Source organism: Sus scrofa, chromosome 1 (assembly GCF_054392235.1).
Source record: "Sus scrofa isolate SSC_HxYL_T2T_F1_AM1 chromosome 1, Sscrofa_HxYL_maternal_Yorkshire_Landrace_v2.0, whole genome shotgun sequence".
Classification (NCBI taxonomy): Eukaryota; Metazoa; Chordata; class Mammalia; order Artiodactyla; family Suidae; genus Sus; species Sus scrofa.
In genome coordinates, this window is record NC_139383.1 from 214,551,278 (window position 1) to 214,576,044 (window position 24,767).

A 24,767-nucleotide genomic window follows, 5' to 3' on the forward strand; every position below is an offset into this window, starting at 1 on the left:
TCTTTCGTCTTTTTTTTTTTTTTTTTTTAAGGGCCTCACCCACAGCATATGGAGGTTCCCAGGCTAAGGAATCCAGTCAGAGCTGTAGTTGCTGGCTTGTGCCACAGCCACAGCCACGGCAGATCTGAACCATGTCTGCAACCTACACCACAGCTCATGGCAATGCTGGAGCCTTCACCCACTGAGCGAGGCCAGGGATCAAACCCACATCCTCATGGATGCTAGTTGGGTGTGTTAACCACTGAGCCATGATGGGAACTCCATAAATAGGCTATTCCTTAATGTTACTTTTATTATGCATTTCCTATTACTTGAATTTTTTTAATTAAAAAATTAAAGTTTTTTTTTTGTGCTGTTTAGAGCTGCACCCACGGCATATGGAGGTTCCCAGGCTAGGGGGTCTACTTGGAGCTGTAGCTGCCAGCCTACGCCAGAGCCACAACAATGCGAGATCCAAGCCATGTCTGTAACCTACACCACAGCTCATGGCAATGCCGGATCCTTAATCCCTGAGCAAGGCCAGGGATCGAACCTGCAACCTCATGGTTCCTAGTTGGATTCATTAACCACTGCGCCACGATGGGAATTCCCGAAGTTGGAATTTTAAACCAGTGCACCACAACAGAAACTCCCCATTGTTTGAATTTAGAGAAACAGTCAGGAAATAAATCAGCTACTTTATATTCCTGAGAGACAGAAAGAAAAATTTGGATTAGTGCATATTGATTTAGGTATTGGAGTTCCCTCCTTTATCTCAATCATGATCAAAGTTAATGAATATTATCCAAATAAGAGATGTGGATGTCAGCCACTTGTTTTTAACTTGAGGTTGGATCAGTTTATGGTCTCTAAAATACTTAAAGATCTCTCAAGTTCTGTTGTTTTCTCTGTGTTTGTTGATTGACTATGCTAAAGAAAAGATGGTTAATCATTCTTTTTTCTCTTTCCTGATGTAGGAGGAAAGGCACATTTTTTTGGTAAATAATTTTTATAGCAGTGGAATAAGATAGGATGGAATAGGAGGGTCCTGAAACCTCTTAAAACTCTGGAGTTTCCCTGTGGTGCAGTGGATTAAGGATCTGGTGTTGGCACTGCAGCAGCTTGGGTCGCTGCTGTGGTGTGGGGTCAGTTGCTGGCCCAGGAACTTTTGTATGCTGCAGGTACAGCCAAGAAAAAAAAAAAAAAAGAAATCTCATAAAGCTGGAAAGTAAAGTAAAATTAATTTCCTTTAATAGTGTTTATGACAAGGGATATTCAGTGTGTTAGAATTCTGTTTTTTGGGGTTTTTTTTGTCTTTTTGCTATTTCTTTGGGCGGCTCCCACGGCATATGGAGGTTCCCAGGCTAGGGGTCTAATCGGAGCTGCAGCCACTGGCCTACGCCAGAGCCACAGCAACGAGGGATCCGAGCTGCGTCTGCAACCTACACCACAGCTCACGGCAACGCCACGCCGGATCGTTAACCCACTGAGCAAGGGCAGGGACCGAACCCGCAACCTCATGGTTCCTAGTTGGATTCGTTAACCACTGTGCCACGACGGGAACTCCAAGAATTCTAAGAAGCCTCTATTTTCATGGCGGAGGGTCATTTGGAGTCAATTTGATTACCATTGTAGCCATTTTCTTTTTTGGGGGTCTCAGGACACAAAAGTTTTAGTTTGCATGTCTTCTTTGTGGTTTTATTAAAATTTAGTTAAATAGAGTGCTGTTTTCATATTGTACATTTTTTTTCTCTATTTTAAAATGTATTCCTATGCTTTGTTCACTAATTTGTCTGATAATGAGGCTTCTGGGAAAGAAGAATGCACTATTTTTATTAATAGAAGTGTTACTGTGTAGTGAATTATGATTAAGAAGAACTTGTGTGCTTTAGAACCATTCATTAGGAGTTGTAAAGCTCAATTTTGTGGCAGAGAGCAGCTCCATTCACTGTGCTCTAAGAACTGTATTTATATATTTCCAAATATGAAGATTTCTTATCTTTCTTGTATAATGGGATATCCATTTACGATAAGAAGGGAGGAAATTGATTCACCTTATAGGTTTGTGCCTGGGTAATGTATATGGAGTGTCTGAGAGCTACGTTGTTGAGCTTATTTTTCTGCTTTCTGCTGTGGAAAGGGCTGCTGGTGGTGAAGTGCTTATTGTTTTTATCAGGGGTTTTATTGCATTCTCTTAGTGGGCTTGGTAACTTTTACTTTTTCTTTTTTGTTTTAGGTTGCAAGGGCAGTTTTATCTGATTCACCACAGCCCTCTAAAGGAGAAGTGAAATTAGAGGAACTAATTGACTCTCTAGTTTCTAATCCGTTCTTAACAAGGAACCAAATTCCCCGAACTCCAGAAAACTTGAGTAAGTTAATAATGCTTTCTGCCACTATTTTCTTTCTTAGACATTACTACTATTAGAATTGTGGTCTTACAGATCTTCTGGAAAACTCACTTTATTATTTATTTATTTTTTGACCACCCCATAGTGTATGGAGTTCCTGGGCCAGGGATTAAATCCAAGCCACAGTTGTAACCTAAACCTCAGCTGTGGCAACGCTGGGTCCTTAACTCACTGTGCCAGGCCGGGAATCAAATCTGCATACCAGAGCTCCCAAGATGCCACCAATCCTGTTGCACCACAGTGAGAACTCCTGGAAACTCACTTTATAACTTTACTGTGTCTTTCAATTTAGTGTCATTGGTTCTATTTGTTTTGATGTAGGGGACTTTTATTGAAATATTAAATGTCGGCACTCTCACATGGTAGTCCTTTATCAGTATTATTTTGCTGATGATACACAATTTTGCTCTTGTTTTACTTGGCTTTTTCTTCGGAGAATAGTGGATCATTTAAAAAAAATCTTCTGTCACCACATATGATCTGTGATCAACATTTATAGAGTGTGGAGGCTCTACTCTTCTAGGCAACAACCAGCAGCATCAGCCAAAAACTGTACAGAGATCTTATCTACCTCTCTCAAGCGAGGCAGACTCTCCAATACTTTCTTCTTAGAACCTATATTGTGTAGGCTAAGTTCTGCTTTGTTGTCCTTATGTAGGCATACCATCCTGGTTGAATGATTAATTTCTGTTTTGCTACTACAAGTGGCATATCCAAAGTTAAATTGATTCAGTTCAGGTTGAACTTAGCCACTGTCTAGATTGGTAGCTGGCAAAGTACAGTTTGTAAACTAAGTCTGGCTCACCCTGTTATTTTTGTACATAAAGTTGTATTGAACCCAGCCTGTTTGTCAACGTATTGTTTATGGCTGCTTTCACACTGTATATAGTAGCAGAGCGGATAGCCTGCAAAACCTGAAGAGATATTATCTGGCCCTTTATGGAAGTTTGCTGAACCCTGGCCTAGATGGACAAGAAAATATTTTTTTAATACGTGTAATTTGTATGTGCTGTGTGAAAGTGTATGTATATTTCAGGCACAGCTTTTGTTTTCTGTATGTGATCAGTTGCAGATGGAGTCCTTTGATGTTTGTTGGGCTTTGTTATGTTGTAGAGCCTTGTCATCCAACTGGCAGACTTGTGGAACATATACTGAGTCAGCAGTTTTATCTTGAACACTAGAATTGTTTAATTGCATGCTCTGTTTGGGAATATTATTAATAACTTGTGTTATTTTCCCCTTCATTTAATTAGTAAGTGAAATTAGAAGCTCATGGAGAAAAGCTGTTGAAGTAGAAGATACCAAAAGTACAGAACCAATTCAAATGGATACTGAACATAGAGAAGTACTGCCAGAATCCTTTCCTGAGGTGCATAATCAAGGAGAATTTAGCATGGCCAGTTATTTCTCAGCAACCACCATGTCCAATTCTAGCCATTCTCATTCTCCTGAAGAGAAAGTTATTTCAGATCGCCTTAAATGTTTGCCTCAAAAACCTGTGGTATCTAGTCACAGAGGCGAACCAACAACACAAAATATGTCAGATTTGTTAAATAAGGAAATAATTTGTAAGCAAGATTTGGAGTGTACAGCTTTACAGAACAAGCTTTTAGAAACTAGCCAAATAGGCACGTTCTCCCCCATTGTAGGCAATAGGAGAGATGTGATAGATGACAGTGAAAAGGAGTGTATTAAGATATCAGACCACTCGAAAGCTTCTTATAAAGATCTTTCAATGCATAAAAGTATGTTATGGAACTCTTTCCAAATATCCAGTGGAATTAGTTCCAATTTTAAAGTTAGTGATTTTGGCATATTACATGAAACTCTTCCAGAAGATGATGGTCACTTAAGTCTTAATAGCTCCAGTAGTACAGAGGCCAGTTTTAAACTGGAACCAAATAGTCCTATGCACAGTGGCATTTTCCCAGAAGATGTTGTGGGAGAAAGACAAACTACTCCAGAATTAGACTTCAATTTACAGGCTATTTGCAGTGGATATGAGGCTCTGAAAAAGACTCTGTCCAAGCAAAGGGAAGAAATTTACCTCTCTAATTCTGAAACACTTGAAAGACACGAACAAGAATTGAGCCTCTCTCCCCAAAACATGCAAGCAGATGATATGCTTAACTTTTTGGGCACTCATGATTTGCACACAGACTATACAAAACCATCATTACGCATGTCCTTTGGTGAAAGAAAACAGTCTCTTTCACCACTAATTAAGTTTTCTCCAGTGGAACAAAGATTGAGGACCACAATACCATGTAGTCTTGGAGAACTTCTACCTAATTTAACAGGTAAGATTCAACTGGACCTGTGCATATTGACCTGCTGAAGTTCTCTTTCAACTTTCCTAAAAATAGTATGCATTGAATGTTATATGATCCTTATTGTAAATATGACAAAATGTGCCCTCATTCCTTCAACTAGGACAAGAAGAGTGAGCTCTTCATTTTTATGAGTACTTTCAGAATCTCTAATGATGTGTATGTAATTTATAATTGGTATGGAACAGGGTTGGAAAACAGAACCAAAATCCCAAACCTATTGCTTTTATAATACAAACTGCTGAAAGTAAATCTCTTGAAAACCTTGGTTAATGGAAGATGGTTCTAAAAAAGTTGAGAAATGCTATGTTAAATATCATTTTTATAATAGTATAATATCTGTGATTTGCTTTGAAATAATTTGATGTGGGTGTGGTGGTAACATAAGTCAGTGTATTAGTTTCCTAAGGCTGCTGTAACAAACTCGGTGGCTTGAAACAACAGTAATTTATTGTCTCTTGAGGCTAGAAATTAGAATCAAAGTGCTGACAGGGCCATGATCCCTTGGAAGCCATTAGAGGAAGATCCTTCTTGACTCTTCAAGCTTCTAATACACCTAGATATTCTTTGGCTTCATAACTCATGGCATTGTAACTCATCTCTGCCTCCATTGTCACATGACATTCTCTGCTGTGTTCTATATACTTTCTTTCTTTTTTTTTTTTTTTTTTTTTTGCTCTTTAGGGCTGCACCCGCAGCATATGGAGGTTCCCAGACTAGGGGTCTAGTCAGGGCTACAGCTGCTGGCCTATACCATAGCCACTACAATGCCAGATTCGAGCCATGTCTGTGACCTACACCACAGCTTACAGCAACGCCCGATCCTTAACCTACTGAGCAAGGCCAGGGATCAAACCCTCAACCTCATTATTCCTAGTCGGATTCATTTCCACTGCGCTATGACAGGAACTCCCTCTATATACTTGTACAGGCACTCGTCATATAGATTAAGGACATATCCTTCTCCCAGCCTACTCTTAACTGAGTGTATCTGCAGTGACCCTATTTCCAAATAAGGCCCCATTTGAGGTATTCAGGTTGGAACTTCAACATGTCTTTTTTGGGGACACAGTTCATCCTGTAACAATTAGTATTAATGTTAATTGTTAAAATTGTAATTATTGAAGCCTGATGATGGATAAGTTTGGTTCATCATAAAGAGTTAAAAAAGAATTGCTCTTGGAACTATATTCAATATCTTGTAATAACCTATAATGGAAAATAGTCTGAAAGAGGTAACATAATAAAAATATGTGTAATATATAAAATACATGTAATAAAAATATATGAATCACTTTGCTTGTATTCCTGAATCTAATACAATATTGTAAATCAACTCTACTTCAATAAAACAAAACAAAAACTGCTCTTAGGAGTTCCCGTTGTGGCTCAGTGGGCTGAGAACCCAGTTAGTGTCTGTGAGGATGTGGGTTTGACCCCTGGCTTCGCTCAGTGGGTTAACGATCCAGCATTGCTGCAAGATGCAGCATAGGTCGAAGATGAGGCTTGGATCTGGTGTTGGCGTTGCTATGTTATAGGCTGGTGGCTGAAGCTCTGATTCAACCCCTAGCCTGGGAACTTCCATATGCTGCAGGTACAGCCCTAAAAATAACAAAACTTGCTCTTAAAGAATGTTAGAATGGATATATATCTGGTGATAACAGCTTATATATCATTCTGATTTGCTCATGATAACACTGATATATGAATAAGTATTCTAAGAGGGATGTGTTGATGTTTTCTGGAGAAAAGGTATCTCAGTGAAAATAATGGCAATTTTGTCATAGTTAAGTGTTGTATGTAAACTTTTTACTTAAAACTAAAGTTTGCTACTACTTGGTATTTATCCTTTTTTTTCTTTGTAATGTTTGCTTATTTTTTTCCTCTCTTTTTAATATCAATTTTGCAGAAGAAGAAGTCTTGAATAAGAGCCTTAATGCAAGAGAATCTCCATTTGACTTGAAAAAATGAAGCAGTAGCCAGTCAGCTCAACTATGATGCGTTGAAATTGAAGCAGTGTCACAAGATAAACTGATTTGTAAATTTAAGTAACACATTGGAAGAATAATTTTTCAAGGTCTAAAAAAGTCTTAAATAATGCCTTTTAGCCTTCTCTGTCATTTTTATGTAAGAAGAGTATGTTTGGATTTTCTCTCTTTTTATTGATGTGGGAGTGAAATAGTATTTGGAAAACAAACATCAAGTTGATACTGGACCCAAGATCACTCTGCTCACTTCATAACAGACCAGTAAATTTGGAGACGAGTTATTGGGGCAAGGGACAATGACTTTAATCCAAAAGCCAGCGGATGGAGAAGATGGCAGACTAGTGTCTCAAAAAACCAAATTGCTTCAGTTCGAATTCAGGCTCCTTGTTTGGAGGAAGGGTCCACTACAGTGCTTACCAGTGACTGAGCAGGACTACTTACCAGTGACTGTTCACTAATGGTTGCTTGCTTATAAAGTTATGTGAAGCCGTTTTGATTTCTTGAGTAAACTTCTAAACATTCAGTAAATGGCAAGGAGTAGTTTAACTTATGTTCTAATTTCAGTTAATTAACATAAGGCTGAGTAGTTTTTGATGTAATTTTATTAAGTGGTTAACATAATAGCCATTTAGTATTCTGATCTTTCTTTTTAGGGAAATGTACAAACTTTAATTGTTTCTTTATGGAACATTCTGGTACTGAAAAATGTGAGAAAAGTAATGCTTTGGGTTGTGTAGTTGAAAATGACAAAGTTTAATTTTGGGAAAGCTCTAAACAGGTGTAATGAGTTTTAAGTAGGTTGATCCTAAAGAATGTTTGATGGAATAAAGTGCATGTAGTGATAGTGAAGACTGGGATAGAATGAATTTAGAAAAAAGGAAGAAGATGGAGGATAACTAGACACTTTTTGAGGAACACTATAAATCCATTCAGTGGGTTGTATAGCAGTTTTATATTTAGTCTAATTTAGACTTGAGAATTTAAATCTAGTTTTTAAAATTGTAACAAAAATGTAAATTAAAAACTAGTCTGTTTTCTCTTGGGGGGTGATTGAGGGACACTATTTTTGAGCAAAGGAGTTTTTTTTTAAGACACTGTGTCAGGTTCTTAAGCCACCGAGCCACAGTGGGAACTCTGGAAAGGAGCTAATTTTGTTTGTTACTTTCCTCCTCAAAAATTGTCACTTCTCCACTGCCTATGGAGTAGTTTCAAATTAACTTGAGAAAACTGAATTTGGGGTTAAATAGCTTTTTCATTGTCACACAGCTAGGTCAGTGGTGAAGCTAGGATTTGACTCTATTTCTTTCCTTAATATACCAAAAAGACCTCCCCAAAGTAACTATAAGGCTAGGATGTAGATATGGCTGCAGGAGTGAGCCTCCAGTTGACCTTTTAGACGCTGAATGAGAGTGGGATATGAGGCCTTTCCTACAGTGTCCTGCCTCACTTAGTGAGGATCCCTGGCTAAGAAAAGGGCTTTAGCATCCAAGTGAATACATGCCAGGAAGAATGAGCATGCAGTGGAAGGGTGATAGCACCTACAGCACCCTTGCATCTAGTCCCAGCTCTCACAACTTTGTCCATTTGCCAAGAAACTGGCAACAAGTGGAGAAGAGTTTAAAGGGGAGAGTTCTGCAAGTAGATGAGCTTAATAGTTCATCTTTCTTTAGTCATTTTGGGCTTACTTTAAGTTACTGATTTAATCCCAGTTTGAAGGTCAGACTTTTTTTTTTTTGTGAGAAAAGACAGAAGAAAAGCACATGTAACTACCTTGTTTGCAGTGGAAAAGAAAGAGGAAGAGAAAAGCTTTTCTTAAGGTGCTGTATTCTTTATTAGGTAATAGAACAAATATGGACTCTGCAAGTCTAGTGGGAAACTACTTTAATCTGCCATAAGAAATCCATTATCCAGGAGTTCCTGTCATGGCTCAGTGGTTAATGAATCCGACTAGGAACCATGAGGTTGCGGGTTCAATCCCGGGCCTTGCTCAGTGGGTTAAGGATCCAGTGTTGCTGTGAGCTGTGGTGTGGGTTGCAGACGTGGCTTGGATCCTGCGTTGCTGTGGCTCTGGCGTAGGCTGGTGGCTACAGCTCCGATTCAAACCCTAGCCTGGGAACCTCCATGTGCTGCAGGAGCGGCCCTAGAAAATGGCAGAAAGACGAAAAAAAAGAAAGTAGATTTTATAGGTCTAAAATGGGGATTAGAATTCTGCATTTTAATTAGGCTTCCCTGGTAATTCCTAGGCTCAATAAGGTTGTGAACCAATGCTGGGAGATACAGATTCATTCACATTTAGCCCTAGGTATCTTAAGAAAGCAACATAGGCTGTCACTACTACTTCAGAGATCTTACCTGATAAAGAAGCTCAAGTTTACTAGTAAGTGTTGGCCCTGAATTGCTGAGAAATCAAAAGGTCAAAATATCTATGATTATTACGGATTTACAAAATGAAATTGCTGAGAGTTTTTGGCATTCTTTCCTATGCTTTGTATGCCAGTATTATAAACAAAAGTGTCTTAAATGTACCATTTTCTTCTAAATCATTTTGATTATGACTATCTTCAACCTCTTCCTTACCCAGTATTGCCTGGTACCGGCCTTTTGATGTTAAGGGACTGCTTTGATCTAGTACTTTAAAATTCCAGTAATAGTTCATTGGTAATTCCACAATTGAGGTCAGATTTAATCTATGTTCCCTTCCATAGATTTTCCATTCCCCCTTCCACTATGCTCTCCCATATTTTACTGAAGTGCTTTGGTGAACATGGATCTTCATAACTCTTTAAATTTTTTTTTTTTTTTTTAAATGTTTTGGTCTTTTTAGGGCCACACTTGCGGCATACGGAGGTTCAGGCCACAGCCACACCAGATCCAAGCCACGTCTGTGACCTACAGCACAGCTCACAGCAATGCCGGATCCTTAACACACCGAGCAAGGCCAGGGATTGAACCTGCATCCTCATGGATGCTAGATTCATTTCCCTGAGCCACGATGTAAACTCCGGATCTTTATAAATCTTAATTCACAAATTTGAAGCTGGAATATCTTACTTTCATTTCCTAGCTTTATCATAATTATAGCCGTCCTTTACGGTCAGAACAAGTCTTTCACCTTGAAGTCTTAATTTCTTTCCTTATTCATAGGCCTCTCCTTTTTCTGTAATCTCCCATGGTTTATCTTAACTTTTATTCACTTAGAATTTTTCATTTATTGCTTTTATCATATCTTTTCATGGTTGCATGTGGTTTCTCCAGTTATATTGACTAAATACATGGACATATATAGCCATGTATATGTGTGTGTGTGGGGTGTGTCCACACATACATATACTCCATAGATCATCCTTAGCAGATATTATTCAAATTGTTTTCTTTGCCTTCTCTGTGATGGAATTAAAGTAATGGTAAAGAGGAAGGGCTACTTTATTGCTTGTAAGAATATTTTTTTCTCATTATATTCATAGCAGAACATACCTTGTTTTTTTCACTATTCATAAGATGAAGGTGTGTAAATGAGTTTTGTGTCAGTTTGAAACTTTAAGTAATGCCAGTATGTCCTAATTGTTTTAAATGTTTAAAGAGGACAAGCATGTATTGTTTAACATAAAAAATGTTATCAAGTAGAATAAATAACATTTGATGTTAAAATCAATTGGAATTTAATTGAGAACAAAAATACAAGCATTTTGAAACTGTTCTCTACCTTGTGTTTATCCAGGAATTTTGGAGTCAATTTTACTTAATTCTTGAGACCTATATAAAAGGAAAATAATTTTTTTTCTACTCTGAGTATTGCTAAAATTAAAATGTTTAAGGACGTTTTTCACAATGTAAAGGAAGTATTTGCTAAAGTAAAATTCTCTTTCACATTAAGTTACAGAAACATGGCTGATGTACCTTTCTCCTTATGCACTGTGAAGGTCAAGTCTACATCCTAAATTAAAAATATTTGCGAGTCTTCCATGGTACTATTTCTAAGTGTTTTCACACTACAGTCTTGAACAAACATTCAGCATTTTACCTTCTAGCTCTAGAGTTACTAAATAGGGTATTTTAAAGTGATTTTAAAAAGTAAATTGATAACCTCCAAGTTTTTCCTATTTGGAATCTTTATACTATTATTATATTACTATTATATATTATTATATTATTACCAAACACCCTAATTAGATTAGTTTAATAACATCTGAATGGCTTCTTGCTCTTCATGGGTAGGGACCCTGTCATCCACAGCTGCTGCTATAAAGGGTTTAATAAATGTTAAATAACTATAAAGGTTTGGGGATTCCCTATAACATATTTAATGTCTGTATATAGAGATAATGCCTCATTTGTAAAATGAGAAGTGAGAAGAGTTATTAGAGGTCTCTGCTCTAAGATTCTTAGATTTCATTTAAAACTATAAGGCAGCTGAACCAGGATGTTTTAGGTCTTTTTTTTTTTAAATGAACGGCCACACCTGCAGTATATGTAAGTTTTGGTCTAGGTCTAGGGGCTGAGGCCTACACCAGAGCCATGGCAACACCGGACTGGGGCCACATTTGCAGCTTATGCCACACCTTGCAGCAACTAGGGATACTTAACACACTAAGCTATAATGGGAACTTTCTTGATTTCACTATACCACATTGCCAATCCAAAATAAGAACCTTAGAATCCTTCCCCAAAGGTACATAATCTAACAATGATTACGTATTATTCAATTTCCAGATAAATACAGACGGGAGTGTGATCTTACCTGAAGTGAAACATTTTTGAGAAGTCAACTTCTTAGGCTTCAGTTCACACAAACTGTAAAATTAGTGAAATTATATGAAGGAATAATATACACCTAAAAAGCTAGGGTTTTTATGATTAACTTTTCTATCAAGTAGTGGCATGTAAGGATTAGGAGGGGGAGGATCTGTACTCATTGCCTAGGTTCAGCTATATGACCTTAATAAGGTCATACCTGTTTATTCATCTTTTAGATGAAAGTCCTCACAGGTTGTGAGGATTAAGAAGAAAAATGCAATCAACTATTTAAGAATACCTGGGATCGAGTAAGGGCTCAAATATTTTGCCAAGTTTCACATCCAGTAATTTGGGAAAGAGGAGGAAGAATGGCCCAGAAGGTGGTACTGACAGTGAACAGTACTGAGCATGTGGCAGGCACCATTCTAAATGCTGTCCCTGTTTTAATTTAGTCTTAATGAAGCAATGCTTTTCTTATCCCTATTTTACAAAATGAGGAAAGAAACATAGTAAAATTAAGTACCTTCTCAGTTCATCAAGCTAGTAAGAGAAGGGACTAGAATACTAACTCAGCTCAGGTGGTCTAGCTCCAGAGTCCCTTTATTAATCACACTTGTACAGTCAATATTAAACATTGCTAAGGCAATGGGAGCCAAGATCACAAAATTAAGTTAACTTGTTAGGCAATACTTGTGGGCAGTCAGAATCTAGAGATTTAGTATTAACCATGTTCAAATTATTTCAAATAAGACCATATTTTAAATTGCTAACAAGCAAATGTTTATTCATGATTGAAGCCAAGTAGAATTTATAAATGCATTTTAATACCTTGCTGATAAAATAACATTCCATCTTTGCAATCAAGGAATACAGGAAGGTAATGTAAAGGCTTTGATGTGTATATCTTTATAACCAGGTAATCAGAGCACACACACACACCACCTACTTTACTGTTTACCATACCAACTTTTCAGAAAGGCCATCTTGAAAGCTCTACTGGATAGCTGAGTAAATAGCGTCCAAGGCTTAAAGATTGGGGAGCAGGGAAGAAAGAGAAGGAAGGAGTAAGCAGCACACATTTCAAAGCCCACTTTTAAGCACACAACATTATGAATATTAAAAAGAAAAGGATGCGGGTGGGGGTGGGGGGAGAAAGGCAATTCAGCATTTTCAGAAAGCGTATTTTGGCAGTATTCAACGCATAAGGAGGCTGTGCTTGGGGCCGTCCACTCTCTCCAGCTTCTCAAAGTGTTTCCTGGCATTGCGAATGTTGATCAGTGTAGCTGCAGAAGGGATCGAGGGATCAGACATAACCACCATCACGTAGGTGTTTGATGTGAAGATGTCGATGAAAGCAGCGAAGTTAGAATTCCTAACCTCCATGCTCTGGAAGGAAGCGGCCAATTTACTGCAGCTCAGCTTGAACTGCTTAATAATATTGCTGATCTTCTCGAACCGATGGACATCGCGCTGCTCTTTGCACTGGTAATGGGAAATGACCAAGAAGGTTGCTCTCTCGAACAGCAGAACTTCATCGGCCTCAATAATTTGGGCAAAATTCCTGAGGTTCATCTCCAGCTGCTGAACATTGGGAATCAGCTGATAGACGATGCTAGACCAGGCTTTGTAGAGCGTTTCATCCCAGATGGATGTTCGGAAACAGGCGCACTCGAGAGGGCGAGACAAACGCCTCAGGTCTTCCTCTCGCTCTTTAAAAATCAGGTCACGCTGATCTTCCTGAACCAGATCCATTTTGTGCACCAGGCAGAAGATTTTAGCATCAGGAGAGTTCTGGAGGATGGCCTCCAGACAGGACTGGTAATAATGCATGTCCTTTTCCAGTTCGCGGCTCTCCACGTCGAACACGTAAATCAGGACCTCGACATTACGGAAAATGTTGTCTCGCTGGCTGGTGAAATAATTTTCCATGAAGGTGTCCTGACCGCCACAGTCCCACAGGTTCAGCACCAGGTTGCCCAGAAATCGTACGTGGGAGTGCTCCACATCAATGGTGGCACCGAGGCGCCGGGTGTCGCGAGCGATATAATTTGCAAAGATAATCGACCTCATGCTGGTCTTCCCCGACCCGCTCTTCCCCATCAACAGCACCTTTTTCTTCATGGCTGTATTTGGCATCACCCGCCGGAGCTGCCGCGGACTGGGCCTCAGGGCGCGGCCTAACTGCAGCGCGGAGGGAGGGAAGGGGCCGGAGTCGCGGGGGCTCGCTGACTGGGCCCGCCGCTGTGCAGTCGGGGAAGCCGAAGGTGCGAGCTCGGGGCTGGAAAGGCCGCCGCGAGTGAGTTCTTGCTCAGAGGAGAGCGCCGGTGGGGGGCGGACAGCTGCAGCAGCTCCGGAAAAACGCTGGCCTTCCGGAGAGGAGAGTCTCTGCGTCTCCGCTGCCACCCACTTCCGGGGGCGATCTCGCGAGAACCCGCGCTCTCGGCCGTCGCTGCCCAACGAGCTTCGATAAGCTGCTCTTTTACTGACACTCTGCAGGGCCCATCCGAAAGAGAAAATGGGGGGAGAACCCAGGACTCTGGCGTTCTGTTCTCCTAATAAACTGAGGTTACGATTGCAAGGTGTACGTATGTGGGCGGTTGGACCAATGCTGCCATCTCGTGGCTGAAACCCCCAACACACCGCTACCTTCCTTAAGACCGCGCTGTGGTTTGAGGTGGTTTTAGGCGCGGGCCGCAGACGGGTGAAGCAAAGGAAGATTTAATTTGTCAGCCCAGTTAGACCTCCCCAGATTCCCTGGTTTACTGAATGGGGCAGGACTTATGAAAACTATAGAGATGTGCAAAAGTAAGTGATTGCTCAGTGCTACACAGCTGAATGGTCGTAAATCCCTACTGGGAGATATCCTGACTCCCAGCTAGTGCTTTTTCCATTTGGAAGCAAGTTCCTTTCTTACACCTGCTTTCCCGGTAATCTCAGACTTTGGAATTTAGATCAGAATTTCAGCTCGAGGAAACTATAATATGGAACCCGTACATTACTTAATTTTCACAATAACCCTGTGAATAAATAATCCTATTTTCAAATAAGTCAGTCGAAGCTTATAGGCGTTAATACAGGTCTATTAAATGCTGAAATGCAGTTTATTTTTTAAAATACAAATTGTATATATTGAAGGTGAACAACATAATTTGATACACACAATAAAATGATTAAGGTCAAGCTAGCATATCTTGTATAGTTACGTTTTTTGTCCGTGTATATGGTGAAAGCACCTGAAATCTATTCCCTTAGTAAACCTCCAGTATTCAGTAGTTTTGACTATAGTCATCGTGCTGTAGGTTTGATCTCTAAACTTATCCTACATAACTGCAACTTTGTACCCTTTGACCAATGCCTTCCCATTACCTCTGCTTCTTCCTAGGAACAACCATCCTTCTCTCTGCTACTATGAATTTTGACTTTTTAAGATTCTACATGTAAATGATATAATGTAAGGTTTTTTCTTTTTATGTCTGACTTATTTCACTCAGTCTGATGACTTCCGGTTTTATCCTTTTTGTTGCCAGTAGTAGGATCTCCTTTCTGAAGTGAATAATATTTTGTTTTTTTTTTTTTGTCTCTCTAGGACAGCACCCCTGGACATAGAGAAGTTCTCAGGCCAGGGGTGGAATCTCTAGCCGCCGGCCTGCACCACAACCACAGCAACTCCAGATCCAAGCCACATCTGCGACCTACACCACAGCTCACAGCAACACCAGGTCCTTAACCCACTGAGTGAGGCCAGGGATCATACCTGAATCCCCATGGATATTAGTCGGGTTTGTTACTGCTGAGACATGATGGAACGCCCACCATTTCTTTTTTTAAGTTAAAGTTTTGATTTTATGTTTATCTTTTATTATAAAAACTCATTATAGAGTTTTATTTTTTTCCACTATAGCTGGTTTACAGTGTTCTGTCAATTTTCTCCTGCATAGCAAGGTGACCCAGTCACACATACATGTATACATTCTTTTTTCTTACATTACCATGCTCCATTACAAGTGACCAGACACAGTTCCCAGTGCTATACAGCGGGATCCCATTGCTTATCCATTCCAAAGGCAGTAGTTTGCATCTATTAAACCCAAATTCCCAGTCCATCCCACTCCCTCCCCCTCCCTCTTGGCAACCAGAAGTTTGTTCTTCTTGTCCATGGTTTTCTTTTCTGTGGAAAGATTCATTTGTGCCATATATTAGATTCCAGATATAAGTGATATCATATGGTATTTGTCTTTCTTTTTCTGACTTACTTCACTCAGTATGAGTCTCTAGTTCCATCCATGTTGCTGCAAATAGCATTATTTTTTTCTTTTTTTTTAATGTCTGAATAGTACTCCATTGTGTATATATACCACATCTTCTTAATCCAATCCTCTGTCAATGGACATTTAGGTTGTTTCCATGCCTTGGCTATTGTGAATAGTGCTGCAATGAACATGTGGGTGCAAGTGTCTTTTTCAAGGGAAGTTTTGTCCGAGTATATGTCCAAGAGTGGGGTTGCTGAGTCATATGATAGTTCTATGTATAGTTTTCTAAGGTACCTCCATACTGTTCTCCATAGTGGCTGTACCAGCTTACATTCCCATCGACAGTGCAGGAAGGTTCCCTTTTCTCCACACCCTCTCCAGCATTTGTTATCTGTGGCCCTTCTGACTGGTGTGAGTGACTTTATGTTTAAAAGTTAACACATCTTGAGTTTTCTGAGCCAACAAGCATGTTCTCTAACACCATATTCTACAAGTGGATATTGAAATAAATTTTAGCTAAAATATATCAACAGAAGAATTCCTACTATTCCTTAAATACATTTTTGGTTCTTAACATTCAGTTAATTTAAATTCTCCTAGTACTTACATTGAATTATGGTGGTTTTTTCCCCCCTTTTCCCCAGCAGTTACTGAAATATACTTGACATATAATATTGTACTACTTTTAGTTGTACACATAGCGATTTCATATTTGTATACATAGCCAAATTATTACCATAATAAATTTAGTTAACACTCATACCCTCACATAGTTAATAATTCTTTTTCTTGTGATAATAACTTTTAAGATCTACTCTCCTAGCTAATTACAAATATACAACATTGTTAACCATACTCACCATGCTATATATTACATCCCTAGAATTTATCTTATGACTGGAAGTTTGTACCTTTTGCTTGCCTTCACCCATTTTGCCCCTCACCCCCAAACCCAACCTCTGGCAGCTACCAATACGTATCTATGAGTTTGGGTTTTCATTTTTGTTTTTTTTTGTTTTTTGTCTTTTTAGGGCCGAATCTGTGGTATATGTAGCTTCCCAGGCTATGAGTTGAGTTGAAACTGTAGCTGCCAGCCGAGCAGTGTCTGCCACCTATACCACAGCTTACTGAGCCACAATGGGAACTCCAAGTTTGGGGTTTTGTTTTTTTTTTTAAGATTCCATGTATAGATGAGATCATACAGGGTTTGTCTTTCTCTTTCTGACTTATTTCACATAATGCCTTCAGGGTCCATCTGTCATTGCAAATGGCAGGATTTCTTTTATTTAGAAATAATTTTATTGAAATATAGTTGTTTCACAACATTGTTCCTTCATTTTTATGGCTGAATTTCCTCTGATATATATTGATATACTGATGTCATATTTTCTTTATCCGTTCATCCATCAATGGACATTTGGGTTGATTCCATATGTTGGCTGTTGTAAATCATCCTGCAATGAACATGAAGGTGCAGATAGGTATCTTTTTGAGATAGTGGTTTTTCTTTCTTTTGAATATATACATAGAAGTAGGATTGCCGGATTATATGGCAGTTTTCAATTTTTTGATGAACCTCCATACTGTTCTCCATAGTGGCTATGCCAGTTTACATTCCCACCTACAGTGAACAAGGGTTCCTTTTTCTCCACATCCCCACCAACTTTTGTTATTTCTGGGGTTTTTTTTTGATGATAGGCATTGTAAGGTGATATCTCATTGTGTGTGAGTGTGTGTGTGTGTGTGTGTGTGTGTGTGTGTGTGTTTGGCCATGCCTAAGGCATATGGAGATTCTCTGGATCAGGAATTGAACCCATGCCAAAGCAGTGACCTGAGCCATAGCCATGACAGTGCTCCATCCTTAACCACCAGGCTACCAGGGAACTCCCCCACCTATATTTTTTCTTCTAGGAGTTTTATGGTGTCTAGTCTTACATTTAGGTCTTTAATCCATTTTGAGTTTATTTTTATATATGGTGTTAGAGAATGTTCTAATTTCATTCTTGTACAAGTAACTGTCCAGTTTTCCTAGTACCACTTATTGAATAGAATATATTTTCTCCATTGTATATTCTTGCCTCCTTTGTCATGGATTAATTAACCATAAGTGTGTGGATTTATTTTGGGGCTTTCTTTTCTTTTCCATTGATCTATGTGTCTGTTGGAAGCACAACTGATTATTGTGTATTGATTTTGAATACTCCAAATTTACTGGATTTATTAGTTGTAAGAGTTTGTGCGTGTGTGCGTGTGTGTGTGGAGTCTTTAGAGTTTTCTTCCTGTAGGATCATGCCATCTGCAAACAGTGAGAACTGTCCTTCTTCCTTTTAGATTTGGATTTCTTTTTTGTGGGGGCTCTGATTGCTGTTTACAATATTTCTAGTACAATGTTGAATAGAAGTGGCAAGAGTGGACATCCTTGTCTTGTACTGAATCTTAGGAAAAAATTATCAGTTTTTCTGCATTGATTATGATTTAGCTGTGACTTTTCATAAATGGTCTCTGTTATGTTGAGAAAGTTTCCTTTTGTACCTATTTTGTTGAGAATTTATATCACAAATAAATGTTGAATGTTGTCAAATGCTTTTTATGCATTTATTTATGAACATGTGATTTTTATGTGCTCTATCACACTGATTAATTTCCATATGTTAAAAACAGTCTTGCATCCCAGGGATAAGTGAGAAATTGGTCATGGTGTATAATTTTTTTTTTTTTTTGTCTTTTTAGGGCTGCACTCGCAGCAAGCATATGGAAGTTCCCAGGCTAGGAGTCAAATCAGAGCTATAGCTCCTGGCCTAACATGGCCACAGCAATGCCAGATCCCAGCCACATCTGTGACCTATATCATAGCTCATGGCAGTGCTGGATCCTTAACCCACCGAGAGACGCCAAAGATTGAACCTGCATCCTCATGGATGCTAGTCGGATTCGTTACTGCTGAGACACAACAGAAACTCCCGGTACAATCTTTTTGATGTATTGTTGAATTCTGTTTGCTAGTATTTTATTGAGGATTTTTGCGTCTATGTTCATTGGAGAGATTGGCCTATAATTTTCTTTTCTTTGGATATAAATCCACATGTTCAATCTACCATCTTACTTGGAAATAAGAAAATTCTTGACCTAAGTTATTCGAAACTAAATAATAATAATTTGATAATGATACTGAATGGGACTTTTTGCAAGTGATTTTTTTAAAAAAATATTTTATTGAGGAGTTCCCGTCGTGGTGCAGTGGTTAACGAATCCGACTAGGAACCATGAGGTTACGGGTTCAGTCCTTGCCCTTGCTCAGTGGGTTAACGATCCGGCTCAGTGGGTTAACGATCCGGCGTTGCCGTGAGCTGTGGTGTAGGTTGCAGACATGGCTCGGATCCTGCGTTGCTGTGGCTCTGACGTAGGCTGGTGGCTACAGCTCCGATTCGACCCCTAGCCTGGGAACCTCCATATGCCTCGGGAGCCGCCCAAGAAATAGCAAAAAGACAAAAAAAAAAAAAAAATTTATTGAGGTACAATGTACATATTGCACAATTCATCCATTTTATATAAGTGTACAGTTCCATTACCACAGCTCATTTTTATTTTTAAATTTTTTTATTATTTTTTCTCTTCCATTATAGTTTATTTATTTATTTGGCAATGCCTGTGGCATAGAGAAGTTCCTGGGCCAGGGATTAAGCTGTTTCCACAGCAGTGACCCAAGCCACAGCAGTGACAACGTCAGATCCTTAATTCACTGAGCCACTAGGGAACTCCCTTTTCCATTATAGTTTATTAGAAGATACTGTTCTATACAGTAGGACCTCATTGTTTATCTATTTTATACACTGTAGCTTGCATCTGCCAATCCCAAACTCCTAATTTATCCCCCACCCCACTCTCCCCTTTGATAACTGTAAGTTTGTTTTCTGTGTCTGAGTGTTTCTGTTTTATAAATAAGTTTATTTGTATCATATTTTAGATTCCATATATAAATGATAGCATATAATATTTGTCTTTCTCAGACTTATTTCACTTAGTAGGATAATCTCTAGTTCCATCCATATTGCTGTAAATGGCATTATTTCATTCTTTTATATGGCTGAGTAATATTCCATTGTATATATTTACCACATATTCTTTATCCATTCATCTATTGATAGAAATTTCTATAGCTCATTTAAAAAAATATTTCTACCACCACCCAAGTTTTCCTTGCTTCTGTTTACAGTGAATCTCTACTCCCAACCGAGATCCAGGCAACTACGATTTTGCTTTCTGTCTCTATAATTTGCTTTTTCTAGAAATTTTTTTTAAGTGGAATCAGATAGTGTATCTTATATCTTGCTTCTTTCTCTTTGCATAAGGTTTTTGAAGTTCATCCATATCGTGACATGTTATTAGTACTCCATTTATTTTTATTGCTAAATAGTATTCCATCATATGAATATACACTACTACATTTTGTTCATTCACCAGTTGATGGAAATTGGAACTTTTTCCAGGATTTTTGCTGTTATGAATAATGCTACTATGAAAATTTATATTAAAGTTTTTGATGGATATATGTTTTCATATCTCCTGGGTAAGTACCTATGGGTGGAAGTATAGTAAGTATATGTTTAAGTTTTTTTTAAATTTTGTTTTGGGGGGCAACAGAGAAAAAAAGTTTTATTGTTTTGTCAAGCAGGCTCACAGGCTAATGCCTCAAAGACTGTGCCTCCTTTTTTAAAATTTTTAAATGATTTTTGTTTATTCCATTATAGTTGGTTTACAGTGTTCTGTCAATTTCTACTGTACAGCATAGTGACCCAGTCACACACATATATACATTCTTTTTCTCACATTGTCCTCCATCATGTTCCATCATAAGTGACTAGCTATAGTTCCCTGTGCTATACAGCAGGATCTCATTGCTTATCCACTCCAAATACAATACTTTTCATCAATTAACCCAGGACTGGGAGTCTGGGGTTTATGTTTAACTTTTTAATAAACTACCAACCTTTTTCTAAAGTGGCTATATGATTTTATACTCCTCCCAGCAATCCATGAGGGTTCCACTTTTTTCTTATCTTCAGTAACAATGTTGGGTTACTGCCATTCTAATGGATATGAAGTGGAATCTCATTATGGTTGTAATTTGCATATCCCTAATGATTATTGATGTTGTACATTGTGTTGGGAGTCCTGAAGTCTACCCCCAAGGTCTATGATTGTTAGGAGGACTCACAGGACTTAGCATGTAGTCATGCTCATGGCTATGATTTATTACAGTAAAAGAACTTATAACAAAAGTAGTAAAGGGAAAAGGCAAATGGAGTGAAGTCTGGTGGAAACCAGGTACAACAGCTTCCAAAGTCCTTTCCCAGTGGAGACCACAGGATATCCTTAATTCCTCCAGCCACGAGTTGTGACAACACATGCAAAATTTCATCTACTATGAAATCTCACTAGGGATTCAGGGTCCAGGGTTTTTACTAGGGGCCAGTCATATAGGCACCATCTACCTAGCATGCACCAAAAAATTCTGGGCTCCTAAAAGCAAAATAGTTGTTTGGTATAAACCACACTGCTTACAGCTTGGGCACAATGGGCCATTATTGTTAGGGAATGATGGGAACTCTCCTGAAATCCAAGTTTTTAACCAAAGGCAGAACTTTCTAAGGATAGTAATTTCAGGCTTGCTATGTTAACTCTTTTCTGCACAAGCATATTTTTGTGTGCTTATTGGGCATTCATGTATTTTCTTTGGTGAAATATCTCAAAATATTTTGCTCTTTTTAAATTGGGTTGTGTTATTGTGAAGTTGTAAAGAGTTATTTGTATATTTTGGATACAGTCCTTTAATCATATAAATGATATGCAAGTATTTCTTCTAGTCTCTACTTGTCTTTTCATTCTCTTAGCAGTGTTTTTTTTTTTTTTGAAGAGTAACACTAATTTTTGTAAAGTTTGATGTATCAATTTTTTATTTTTATGGATAATGATTTTGGTGTATGTCTGATATACCTTAGTCTAACTGAAGGTGACAAAAATCTACTTATATGATTTCTTCTACAAATTTATTTCTATTTATTTATTTATTTTTTTGTCTTTTTGCTATTTCTTTGGCCGCTCCCGCAACATATGGAGGTTCCCAGGTTAGGGGTCAAATTGGAGCTGTAGCCACTGGCCTACGCCAGAGCCACAGCAACGTGGGATCCGAGCCGAGTCTGCAACCTACACCACAGCTCACAGCAACGCCGGATCGTTAACCCACTGAGCAAGGGCAGGGACCGAACCCGAAACCTCATGGTTCCTAGTCGGATTCGTTAACCACTGCGCCACGACGGGAACTCCTTCTACAAATTTAAAGTTTTAGGTTTTAGAGTTAAATTTATGATGTGTTTTTTTTTTTTGGCCATACCCTATGCCACAGCAGTGACCCAAGCCACTGCAGCGACAACACTGGGTCCTTAACCCACTGTACCATAGTAGAACTCCTTGAGTTAACTTTTGTATGAGGTGGTGTAAGGGTCAAAGTTAATAAGTTCTCTTTAAAATTTCTTGCATATGGATGTCCAATTATCCCAGCATCATTTGTTGAAAAGATCATCCTTCCCTCCCTGAATTGCCAACCTGCCACATTTTTTGGATATCAGTTGATCATAAATATAAGAGTTTGTTTATGGACTCTCCATTCTTTCTCTTGATTGTGATCCTTATGAACATCACACTGTCTTGATTACTTTAGGATCAGCACACCGATGTCTGTAACAAAAAGTTTGCTGGGATTTTGATAGATTGAATTGAATCTATAAATTAATTTTGGTAGCATTGCCATACTGCAATATTGAATATTCTGATCCATGCACATGAGATGTATAGCTCTCCAATGATTTAGATCTTATCTCGCTCAGCCATGTAGTTTTCATTGTCTTGCACTTATAGGGTGAATTTATTCCTAGATATTTATTTATTTAGTCTTTTTTAGGGCCACACCCATGTCATATGAAGTTTCCAGGCTAGGGGTCGAATCTGAGCTATAGCTGCTGACCTACGCACACAGCCATGGCAATGCCAGATCTGAGCTGCGTCTGCGACCTACACCTCAGCACATAGCAACGCTGGATCCTTAACTCGCTGAGCGAGGCCATGGATTGAACCTACATCCTCATGGATAATAGTCAGATTTGTTTCCACTGAGCCACCAAGAGAACTCCTATTCCTAGATATTTATTTTATACTATCGTGAATGTAGAGATTCAATTGATTTTTTTGTGATTGGTCTTCTGTGGCTTTATTTAACTTTTTGGTTTTTAGTAATTCTTAATGTGTGTGCGTGTGTGTATAGATGTCTTAGAATTTTCTATGCATGGGAACTTGTCATCTCTATATAAGGTTTTATTTCTTCCTTTCCAATCTGGATGCCTTTAACTTGTTTTTTTTTCTTTTTTATTCCACTGGTTGGAGCCTCCAGTATGGTATTGAGTAGAAGTGGTGAGAATGGACATCTTGTTTTATTTCTCACATAGGTGGGGAACATTCAATAAAATGGTAGTTGTAGCTTTTTTGTAAATGCCATTTATCAGGTTGAAGAAATTCCTTCTTTTTCTAACTTCTTGAGGATTTCTTTAAAAAATTAAGAATGAGGATAGGGTTTTGTCTAATTGCCTTTATGAATATGTTGAGAAGATCCTTTATTTTGTCCTTTATTCTGTTGATTTGGTGTATTACATAACTGATTTTCCAGTATTAAAACAACCTTGTATTTCTGGGATAAACACCTCTTGGTCATGGCATATAACCATATAAAACTGGTTCAATTTGCTAATATATATATTGCTAAATTGAACCATATAAAACAGGTTCAATTTGCTAATATATATATTTTTGGCCACACCTGAGGCATGTGGGGTTAAACCCGTACTGCAGTTGCAGTCTGCAGCACAGCTATGGCAATGCTGGATCCTAAACTCACTGTTACACGAGGGAACTTCCATTTTTAAAGTGTTTTCACATTTATATTCATAAGAGATATTGTCTGTCATTTTCATGTAACAATTTTTGTCTGGCTTTGGAGTTTGAGTAATACTGGTTTTCATAGAATTAATTGAGAGGAGTACTTTTACTTTGAAAAGAGTATATGTAGGGCTGGTTTTATTTCTTTCTCAAATACTTAATTGAAGTCACCAGGTGCCCTATTTATCCTTCCTGATACTTAACATAGTTTATAATGATACATTTGGGCAATATTTTGGTCACCTGCTTCTCTCTCTAGATTATGTTCCATTAGGTCACTGTCCCTTGTCTCTGTCATTCAGCACAGTGTCTGGTTCATCACAGGAGGTCAACAAATGTTTGTGGAATGAGTAAATGAATGGCAGATGCCCAATTTGTGTGTCATGATAGGCTAGTCTTCTACTGGTGCCAATGAAGTTTAGTAATCCCAAATAGTTAAGAATGCTAAAAAAGACTATTTGCTAAAGTGCTTTGTGCTCAAAGGAGTAACCATGGATTTTTGATAATGTTCGACAAAGAGCAGATTTTCAGGTGGCATACAGCTCTGAATTTGGGATTTGGTAGGTTATATGCCAGAGAAAAAAATTGTGTAACTTCACTGAATGTCAATTTCACAAAAAGATTTTTGGGACAATATTAAAAATGGCCTTATTAAGAAGTAAATATAGGAGTTCCCGTCGTGGCTCAGTGGTTAACAAATCCAACTAGGAACTATGAGGTTTCGGGTTCGATCCCTGGTCTTGCTCAGTGGGTTAAAGATCCGGCGTTGCCATGAGCTGTAGTGTAGGTTGCAGACGTGGCTCGGATATGGCATTGCTGTGGCTGTGGCTGTGGCGTAGGCTGGCGGCTACAGCTCTGATTAGACCCTAGACTGGGAACCTCAATATGCCACAGGAGTGGCCCTATAAAAGGCAAAAAGGCAAAAAAAAAAAAAAAAAAAAAGTAAATATAAAATACCATTTGCAGTGATTCCCTAAGATCTCCAGTTTACTCATTCATTCTTTTTCCTGGGTGGATAAGTTTGAAAAGAAAAATCAAAGTGGTCCTGAGTCCCAGCTCTAGTACTCATTAGGTGTGTGATCTTGGGTGAGT

General features: G+C 38.5%; 2 protein-coding genes across 24 annotated transcripts in view; one reads left to right on the forward strand and one right to left on the reverse strand.

Annotated features, from left to right (window-relative positions):
• The window catches only part of HAUS6 (HAUS augmin like complex subunit 6), a 50,869-nt gene extending 40,206 nt beyond the window's left edge, over positions 1 to 10,663 (forward strand). For 12 of the 23 annotated variants that reach the window (XR_014821081.1, XM_084984235.1, XM_001928749.7 and 9 more), the window contains 3 exons: positions 2,216 to 2,348; positions 3,641 to 4,687; positions 6,627 to 10,663. Coding sequence is in view for 12 of the 23 variants with exons in the window: in XM_084984235.1 (XP_084840361.1) it covers positions 2,216 to 2,348; positions 3,641 to 4,687; positions 6,627 to 6,688 (1,242 nt within the window). In the remaining 11 variants the exon portion in view is untranslated. The remainder of the gene's footprint in view (positions 1 to 2,215; positions 2,349 to 3,640; positions 4,688 to 6,626) is intronic. The other 11 variants (XR_014821062.1, XR_014821074.1, XR_014821071.1 and 8 more) reach the window with 6 other exon arrangements.
• A 1,532-nt stretch (positions 10,664 to 12,195) lies between these two features.
• Positions 12,196 to 13,809, reverse strand: RRAGA (Ras related GTP binding A). Its single transcript, XM_005660087.4, has one exon. It carries the CDS (start codon positions 13,573 to 13,575, stop codon positions 12,634 to 12,636), a length of 942 nt encoding a protein of 313 aa, XP_005660144.1. The 5' UTR covers positions 13,576 to 13,809; the 3' UTR covers positions 12,196 to 12,633.
• Positions 13,810 to 24,767: the final 10,958 nt, after the last annotated feature.

What these genes read in the sequence shown, in the direction of transcription:
- RRAGA (XM_005660087.4), bottom strand. Translation starts at nt 13,575, where the DNA reads ATGCCAAATACAGCCATGAAGAAAAAGGTGCTGTTGATGGGGAAGAGC.